The sequence below is a fragment of the Alligator mississippiensis genome, chromosome 5, assembly GCF_030867095.1.
Source record: "Alligator mississippiensis isolate rAllMis1 chromosome 5, rAllMis1, whole genome shotgun sequence".
In the NCBI taxonomy this organism is placed as follows: Eukaryota; Metazoa; Chordata; order Crocodylia; family Alligatoridae; genus Alligator; species Alligator mississippiensis.
The window spans coordinates 9,060,948-9,070,789 of NC_081828.1; the positions used below are offsets into that span (position 1 = coordinate 9,060,948).

At 45.8% G+C, this 9,842-nt stretch overlaps 1 protein-coding gene across 1 annotated transcript; it reads left to right on the forward strand.

The window, feature by feature from the left end:
- The first annotated feature begins 37 nt into the window (after nt 1-37).
- PRPF38A (pre-mRNA processing factor 38A) lies at nt 38-5,197 on the forward strand. Its single transcript, XM_006262228.4, has 10 exons — nt 38-235; nt 818-977; nt 2,016-2,137; nt 2,603-2,688; nt 2,861-2,971; nt 3,443-3,555; nt 3,693-3,719; nt 3,804-3,901; nt 4,251-4,299; nt 4,539-5,197. Exons 1-10 carry the CDS (start codon nt 106-108, stop codon nt 4,579-4,581), a joined length of 939 nt encoding a protein of 312 aa, XP_006262290.2. The 5' UTR covers nt 38-105; the 3' UTR covers nt 4,582-5,197.
- Nucleotides 5,198-9,842: the final 4,645 nt, after the last annotated feature.

Sequence of the window (9,842 nt, forward strand, 5' to 3'; positions counted from 1 at the left end):
GGGAGGGCGACGTGACCTCGCGCCGGAAGCGGAAGTACTTCCTCCCCGCCCGGAAGCTCGAAGCAGTTCCACGTCCGGGCGCCCATCGCGCCCGCCGCCGGGGCTATGGCGAACCGGACGGTGAAGGACGCGCACAGCATCCACGGCACCAACCCGCAGTACCTGGTGGAAAAGATCATCCGCACGCGCATCTACGAGTCCAAGTACTGGAAGGAGGAATGCTTCGGCCTCACCGGTACGGCCCGCCCGGGCAAAGGGCCCTTCCGGCTAGGCCGCGGGGTCGGGGCCTAGGGCCCTCGGGGTGGGGCTTGGCGCGGAGGCAGTGACAGGGGCCTGGGGGGGCTGCAGGGGCGGGGCTTAGGGCCATGGGGGCGGGGCTTGGCACAGGCAGAGATAGGGTTAGTTAAGCGCGTCTATCTGTCCCTTGGGGGCGGGGCTTGGCGCGGAGGCAGCGACAGGGTTGGTGAAAGCATTGCTAAGCTTCCACCTGGCCCTGGGGGGCGGGGCTTAGGGTTATGGGGGCGGGGCTTCGCGCTGAGGCAGTGGTGGTTGGTTGTTACTGATGCTTCCACTTGGCCCTTGGGGGCGGGACCTAGGACCCCGGGGGCGGGGCTTGGTGCAGAGGCAGTGACCTGGCGGGCGAAACCATTACTGATGCCTCCAGCCCAGCCGCAGGGCCTGTCCCCCGCCCTCGGGGTCCCCGAGTGCCCTCCCCCTGTGCCGGGCTAGACGCGCCGTGTGTGCGAGGTGCTTGGGCCCTGGGGTTGAGCTGCCTGGCGCTGACCGCGGGGCTCGTCCTGCCCCCCGTCGATTCTAGCGGAGCTGGTGGTGGACAAGGCCATGGAGCTGAAGTACGTCGGTGGCGTGTACGGGGGGAACATCAAGCCCACGCCCTTCCTGTGCCTGACCCTGAAGATGCTGCAGATCCAGCCCGAGAAGGACATCATCGTGGAGTTCATCAAGAACGAAGACTTCAAGTAAGCGAGGCAGGTCGCTGTCCCCGCCCCGGGAGCTGTCGGGCCAGGGAGGCGGACGTGGCAGGCGGGCAGCGACAATGCAGCTGAGCGCCCTGCGGGGAGTGTCCCGTTTCCCAGGTGCCCGCTTTCCAAGCGTGAGCTTTGCTCGGGTTGCCCTCCTGCTTGTGCTTGTTTCCTTTTGTTCATGATGCGCACCTGTCTTTGTCCGTGCGTGAGCCGTGTGTTAAGGTGGCTACGGGGGCAGATCCGGGGCGCGGTATCACCCCCCTTTTGGGTTGGATCATAGAGTGGGAACCTCTGGGGACTTTTTTGAAGTTCTTAGAGCACGTGAGAATCCCCCCTTCACTTCTGGGCTCCCCCGCCACTTCCCTGCTCCTTCCTGGCCTCAGCTGGGATGGTGGCAGTAGCCAAGACAAGGGGGTTTCCCCTCCCTATGTCTGCTTCCAAGGGGCAAGTCTAGGTGGGGAAACCCACTTTTGGCCCATTTCCACTGTTCCTGCTGAGCCGAGCCCCCTGCCCAGCCTCGCTGGAGTAGGCAGGCTTGGCGCTGAAGCTTCCCCTGCACCTCAGGGATAGTAGGGAAAGCAGCAGCCACGAGCAAGGAAGGAGAAGGGAGAGGACCTAGCTAAACACGAACGGGATGGGAGCAGATTCTGCTCAGGGAACTTTTAAGTTGTCCATGGAGGCTTCCCCGGCATGGTCTGTGGGCACCAGTGGGTGGGAGGCTGGGAGCAGGGATACAGTCACCCCTGCGGGGCAGGTTGCTGCTCCCACAGCTCCTTTGCCAAATCCTGGATCCATCCCTTGGTGGCTATCTGCCCATTTTCTTTTGGAATAGAACTGATAATGCACAAAGAGAGCAGAGTTGTCAGGAATGAGCACATACGGGGGAGAAAGTGCAGTCTCCCACGTCATATTAGTTTCAGTGTATCAGTCGTCTTCTGAGGCTCTCACAAGAAAGGCTTCCTTCACTGTTCGTTATCTCCCTGCACAGAAAGATCTCGCGTGTGAACCGCTGCATTCTGTTGTGCTTTTCAGATATGTCAGAATGCTTGGTGCGTTATACATGAGATTGACTGGCACTGCCATCGACTGCTACAAGTACCTCGAGCCACTGTACAACGATTATCGGAAAATAAAGAGTCAAAATAGAAATGGGGGTAAGAAATCTGATGTTCTCAGGGTAAAACAGTGTGGCGTGGACAGCCCTTTGTAAGAGACCTCTCCTTTAGTGCTGTCTGCTATACAAGAATGCAGGTGTGGAAATAGCTCCTTGCTTTGATATGAATTCACCCATCACATACGCTGTGGCTGGGCCTGCTTCTTTGCTAACATTCTCTTAAATTGGAGCTCACACACTTCTGTGTACTTTCTTCAGGCCTATGCGTTTGTGTTACTAAAACAGCACCTAAAGGAAGAGCATAGGACTGGGCATCAGGGATTTTCTAATTGTAGCTCTACCACAGTTTTGCTACGTGTAAAATAGAGTTAATTTTCCCAGCTGCCAGGGTTGTTCTGCTGTGAGGGTTGGGTTTGAACAGCACATAGCATACAATCTCCTGAATATTAAGTATTGGTACCTAAAGCAAAGATGACTGCCTTGTTTTAAACACTTTTTCTTTCAGAATTTGAACTAATGCATGTGGACGAGTTTATTGATGAACTGCTCCATAAGGAACGTGTTTGTGATATCATTTTACCTCGATTGCAGGTATGTAGAGGCTGGTAATCCAACTTAATGTTATATATAACATAAGCAGTCATCTGATTTACAAGCATGTTACATGCCATAGTAGCTAAGGCTTAATTTGCACTTGACAGACCCTTATTTGTGAGCATGTTTGTGTGGATTATGTGAAATGACAAGTAGGTATTTCTTTTAGAAACGTTACGTCCTGGAAGAAGCTGAACAACTAGAGACTCGGGTTAGTGCATTGGAAGAAGATATGGATGATGTAGAGTCTAGCGAGGAGGAAGAAGAGGAGGATGAAAAGGTCTGTGAATTGTATTGTTGTTTATCTTCACTGGCAAGTTACTTTGGGTGCCAAAATATTTATGCAGTAGAGTGTTTCCAGAAAACTCCTCATCATTGCAGCGTCATAAGAGCTGCTGGTGATGCCTTAAGTCCTACCATGGCAGTAAAACAGACTTTTTATCGGGGTACTCTGCCTGATAAACTTTAACTGATTTATGTATTCTCTCCTAATTAGACATGTTGTGGTCACATTAAAATAGACATTTGGTTTGTCAATTTCAACATATTTTGAGTGGGGGAGGGTTGGGTATAAGGTGGAAGCAGAGAGTTTCCACTGAAGTCAGTATACTTTATACTATGCAGTCATCAGATGTGTAGGCAGTTTCATTTTAAGACTTAAGTTGAATAGAAAGCCCTGCTGCATCCTCATGCGTAAGGAACATCAGGGTGAAAAGATTGTTAGAGCTCTGTGATTTTGTGTTGCTTGCAGATGGAGAGGGCACCCTCCCCTGATCATCGCAGGAGAGGCTACAGAGATTTGGACAAGCCATGCAGATCTCCAACTGTGAGATACAGGAGGAGCCGAAGCAGGTCTCCACGCAGGTGATGTATTGCTGCTTTTCCCCAGAAAAAAACTCGGCTGTCTGCTAAGTGTTGGTTTCAGAACTAAAGGCTATGGTAAAGTCTGCATGAATGCTTCACCAGTTTTCAAGCTGTTCTCTTGTCTTTCTTACCTGCAGGCGAAGCCGCTCACCCAAGAGGAGAAGGTAAGAGAGTTACTGCTTTTACATTCCATTGGAAAAAATAATTGTTTGTAAAATAGAATTGTCTAACACTCTCCCTCCCTCTAGCCCGTCACCACGTCGGGAGAGGCATCGCAGCAAAAGCCCAAGGCGACACCGGAGCAGGTCTAGGGAGAGACGCCACAGATCAAGATCTAAATCTCCAGGTAGTTCAGTGATTTGCTGCTGTCTCTCTTAGTAATGCCCTAAGAATCTAACTCCTGATATCAGGGAGTGGATGGATAAGTTGAGTTTTAGAACATGGCTAAAATTGTATGAATTTATGCTCTGAGAACAGTCCTTACACTGGCTTAGCTTCATCTTCAAATATTTCTATCATTAGATAACCACAAAGAAATTCTGACATGAAATACCTAACTGGGGAATGAGTTAATCTTTTAACAGTACTGGAGGGTTAGTGCTAAAGGCAGACTATTAGCAGAAATGGAGAGTAGTCATGTGACACTATTCTTTTTTCTGGAGATCAGCACTAATAATTTTATTTTTTGTTAACAGGGCACCATCGTAGTCATAGACACAGAAGTCATTCCAAATCACCTGAAAGGTAAAGAAAGATGAAGCTTTTAAAAATTCCCACTCATGTTCGAAAAAGCTCTTGCAAACCAATGTCAGAGCTTTCCTTTCACAAAGAAACTGAATTTTGAGATTTGTACCAATTTCTCTTACTACCATTTGTTTTGAAATCAAGCTAGCCCTCATTTTTAGGACAAACCATCCAGTTTGCTTTGCCCAGTAGCTTCTCTCTCTCAAACACACATTGAAACCTTGTTCTTACCATTTCAGATCGAAGAAAAGCCACAAGAAGAGTCGACGAGGGAATGAATAAAGGATGAATTCCACTAAGCAGTTTGGGGACCCTGACCCAAAATCTGCTTGTAGATACTGTCTTGTTTATTTTGCAGGACAGGTGCTGGCTGCTTTAGCAGTCATTTTTTTTTTAATCCTCCTTCCACTCTTCTCTTGTACAAGAAAGTGTTTGGGGTTTTTTTTTTTTCTATTGAGAAAAAGCTAAAGTAACTTTTTTAATGTACATAACTTGTTTATCCTCCTAGTGGAACGTGAGGAATAGCATAGTTTTTAAAATGTTTTCTTGATGGCCTGTGTAAAAATAGCACAACAGTGATAAGTCTAAGATGCCCTATAATGTTTATTCATTTGTTATGAAATGCCCTTGTTCATAAAGGCTGCTTCCTGTTTTCCAAAGTAATTGGTCTGTGTGCATCTATACAGACCCGGCTGACTGAACTGATACAGAAAGATTTTTTTTTTTTTTAAGTTCTCCACTAGCCCATTTGTTTTTTGATAGGTGTCCTAGAGAAGCTGGCAAGAAACTGAAGACCCAGCCACATGTCTATAACAACCATTCACGTTTGAATATTTCTTGTGATAGTATCAGCTCTGTAAATCAGTGCTTGTAAATAAAACAATGGATTTACACTGAATGCATTTCTACCCATAGAAGTGTTCAAAGGTAGCATGGAGATGAAACCATCAATTCCTTATTTACTAGAAATATTACTGAACCCCTCTCCGGTAATGAACTGCACACTGAGCTACAAGTGTGGAGCCAATTCATTACATTCAGTCTACATTAACATAAGCTTAGATTCTGAAGAAACTGAATTGGCCCCACAACCACTTCAAATGGATGGTGGGGAGGGGCAGGGGATACATCGAAACTGCTGCCTTTTAAATACATACTCTAGTGTCAGGTGTTGGAATATGTAAGGCATGGAGTTATGTCTAACGGCACGCAGGAAGTGGTTTAGAAAGTAAGTTGACAAGCCCCTGCATCTATGACTCCGGGAATGATGTGTTCAACAGGTGCAGGCAATAAACTGTTCTAGGGTTAAAATGCTAAACTTTGGAAGCAGTGACTGTTAAAAAGAAAGCCAGTCAAGCAAACTCTAGATTCTGCAGCAAGAAATGAAAATCCTTAAACTCAGTATAAATGCTGAGTATAAAATTGATTGGGGAAATTAAGCATGAGTTGTGAAAGATGTACACCCACGTACAAAAGAAATAAAAGCAAAAGTGGTTGAAGAGCAAGCTTTAAGAAGTTAAGTTACACAGAAAACAGACCCAACCCAAGTAAAGCCACCACAAAACACTAGAGCAGGCAGCGAGTCAGTGAAATCCATGAAGCAAAGATGATGAACAATAGATACAGGTAAAAGAGCACGCCTGCTGGACTAGCACAGTTAAAGGAGCAATCAAGAATAAGGACCATTACAAACAAGTTAAATGGCTTTTTGTTTCAGTGGCTGTTATGGCAATAATATTCTTTCAACTGACAAAATACTTCAGAAATAGAAGGAAGAGACAATGCTGAAACAAGCTGATGAATAGCTTGAAGTCCAGAGAGTAGACACTTGACAGCAGAATAAAGAAATCAAGTTACGTACTAATAAATACATGCTCTTATTAAGTTCAGCTACTCTAACTGAAGGGCAGCAACTCTTTTTTAAAAGTCACCCAGGGGTGCTGCTGGTACTTGCAGGATACTGAGCCCTATTTAAGTACTGAGAGAGTTGGTTGCTACTCAAATGCATGCTGGTGGTCAAAGCGTATTAGGATGTATGAAAAAAGGACAGCAAATGCTGAAACAGACTATTGTCTAAACTAGATACTCAACCCCCAGCCCACAGGCCCAATCTACCATGGTGCCACGTCATGCAGCCTGCAGGATTCCTCATGGATCTGTGAGAAGCCCCGCAGGCATCCTCGTATGCTCCATCGGGTGTGCAGGGGCCTGATCCTCCCAGTGTGCAGAGCTGGGTAGGGTCAGTATGGCTCTGATCCTGGCCGGGCAGGGTCAGTCCAGAGTTGGATCCTGGCCACGCTTGGTCAGGGGCAGTGCAGGGCCTCTGGCTGCAGATCCCAGCTAGGCAGGGGCAATATTAAGCTCCATCTGGCCTGCACACTGGCCCTGCGGCATTTATCTGGCCCACGGGGTTCAGGTTTGGTCAGCCAATTTTAAAATACAAGCTGGAGGAATCAGTGGGCAATGAAACTACTCTGTAAACTGAGAAGAAAAAGATGTTCAGCTAGGAGACACAGTAAATAAAGAGTGACAGTCTTGTAATGAAAACACAAGGATTCAGTCAGTCAAACTGAAAAGCAATGCATTTTAAATGGAAAGGACTTTTTCAATGTATTCATTTTTACATAGAACCTGTGAACTCAATACAACAAGGTGGCAAGAGTCCAAAAATGAGTAGAATTCACAAAAGACCTTTATGGATAATGAGGATACCCACTGTTACATGAAAAGAACTTTGTTTCTTAATAAGATGTAAATATTTCTGGGTATGAGCCAGACCATTAATGGAAGCAGGTAAAAGCTTCCACTAAGATCAGATTTTCCATAATTATTGATCAGGATTTTTAAACCTCTCTCTGAAGTATCTGCTGTCAGCCACAACTGGAGATGAGATGTTGGACTAGATGGACCCCAGGTGTGAGCAAGTGGCAACTCCTTTGTTCCTAGCAGCATATGCCTTATTATACATGAAAAGCAAAGGGTGAGCAACTAAGCCCACAATTGTTTAAACAGCAGAATGAGACTATCTGTCCCGGCTAAATCTCTCTTATTAAAAGGTTAGTAACTATTTAGCAGAACAAACATGCTGTTCTAAACCTGAGGCAGCAGGAGCTGTCACCTCCGGTTAGGCCATATTAACATTACATTCAGAAGAGAGATGAGATTTTCAACACTTAAAAATGTTACATGCTATTATGATTAAATGTCACTTAACAGAGCTAGTGAGGACAACCCAAAGAGAACTCCGGGTTGGATTACCAAAATAATCCCAACAAAAATAGAGAAGCCTTAGTGTGTTCCCAGAAGGTTTGCGAAGTTCACAAGTTTGTTGGACCAGTGGCAATTCATTTTCAGAAATAGGGGCCCAGCAAAATTCTGAGAAGGGAGTCCCCAAACAGCCAAAAAGGGATGGGTAGACTGCTAGAATTCAATATCCTACCTTGAAGCCAGGAGCTAGTCATAAACTACTAGAGTTAAGAGTACAGACATCCTGCCCCTTGCTTGAAATTGCCCCCGAGTGTTGGTGAAGGGTGGGAGCAAGCCAGCAAGGCCTGCTGGAAAGCCTGAGGTTTAGGCCTCTTGTGCTGATCAATAATACACATTACAGATGATCTGTATTGCATATAAAGCACATTTTGGGGTTTTAATTCTAAGCACACTGACAGTAATTAGTAAATTATTAGTTTTGTGTATCTTCTGTCTTCCTACTCATGCAAATGCTTGGTGAGCTTACCAGAAACTAGACACAAGAGCGACATGAATTCTGCTACCGTCACCTTGACTGTGGAGGAGGCGGAGGAGGAAGTTTAGTATTGGCAAGTTGAATGCCAGAGTAGGTGGGGCAGGAAATAAGAGACCCTTTAGGAGGGTCTGCATTTTCACAGAAGGATGAATCTGGTCTAATTGGCATCTCTCTACAGTTATCTGAAAAAAATCCATTTGAACTTAGGTTTCTCAGTTTCCAAGAACAAAGAAAATGAAACCAAGTTAAGGGAAAATTAAGGGAAAGAGCCAAAAGCCTGCATTTTTCTGGCAAAAAGTGCCCAGGCAAAATAGAATGGGCAGCCAACCTGTGGTCCACATCACAAGCATCATGGGCAGCCTCTGCATATGGCACGTAGACTGGGGAGGGGACAGGGAGCACAGTAGCAGGTAGGACAGGGAGCAGAAAGCAGAGCCGCAGATCAGGTAGGGAAGGGGATCCAAGTGGTAGTTATGGAGGGCATGGAGCTTAACTTGTAGTATGCCTGCCAAAAAAGTTGGCGCCTGCTGATGTAAAACAATAAAAGGGGAGACAAAGCAGGGTGAAAGGGGAGGTGCTTGTGATGATCGGACTAAGGGGCCCTGCAGCCAACTTTAACTGGAAACATCAAGAAGATATTGCCCCTATGAACTGTTATATGGTAACTGTTCACAAGGAGGCCTCCACAGCATCTGGGCACTATCAGTGACAAAATCTTACGCTAACAGGATCAGTGCTCTCCTTCCGACTTCAGAAGGGCAAATCCTATATGCTTAATCGATTTTGCAGCAAAGGCCTAAATATAAAAAAAAGTAAAATTCCAAAACTGAGATTCTAGGAGGAAAAGAAAGGCTTAGAGCAGAGTAAGTGTGTCTAACTTAAATATATCCAGACAATAGTCACCAGAGCTATCTATGCATATTCAAAAGAGACCTTTAAGATTGCTGCAGAGTAAACTGGCCATAGTCTCAAATTTGCTGTTTAAATCACACTGCCTTAAGAATGATGAATAAAGGATTAAGAGCCGGAAAATGAAATGCCTCTCTCTTGAAAGGGCCTGACTTAAGCAATGGGCAAACCTACCCAACTATTTAAAAAAAATGGTAGGGAAGCTGCCTTTGGGGAACACACATCATCCATTACAATGTACCTGTTACGTCTCCTGCAGTGATTCTAATTAGTTAAATCACTATAACTTAATCCTGGATGAAACTGTTACAGCTCTTTTGCTACACCTGTATCACTATAGAAGCATGAAGACAAAGTTTTTTGGAACAGCTTATACTGGTATCACTGGATCCATACAGCTGCTATCTGTCCAAACCCAAAGAAAGGTCAAGAAAGACTTTACCTTGACCTCCTCCAACGGAGCCAGGTAAAGCCTCTATCCTCTTGAGGTGCATCATATACAGAATGTGAACAAGACGCATCTATTGGAGGACCAGGTTAACAGCAAGTTACCTCTTCCCCCATGACTGAGTGTTATGGTGCGGTCAGATTTCTTTGGAGCACTTGCACGTAACTGGAAGGATTGCTTGCGAAGCCAGAAGCAGCAACCCACTCCTTCATCCATGCATATTGGAAGCATTTAAAGGAAAATGATAGGATCAATAAAATATTAGTGAATAGTAAAGGCAATGATTTTGGAAACCCCCCCAAGGGGGATATTAAGCTCATTGTACGTGCCCCGGCTCCTTTAAGTCACTTCTTACAAACTTTTCACATGAGGCTACATTTGTTACCCAATTATAAACCAAAGCAAATTCAATACACAAACGCGGAAAAGGAAAAACCTTCATGC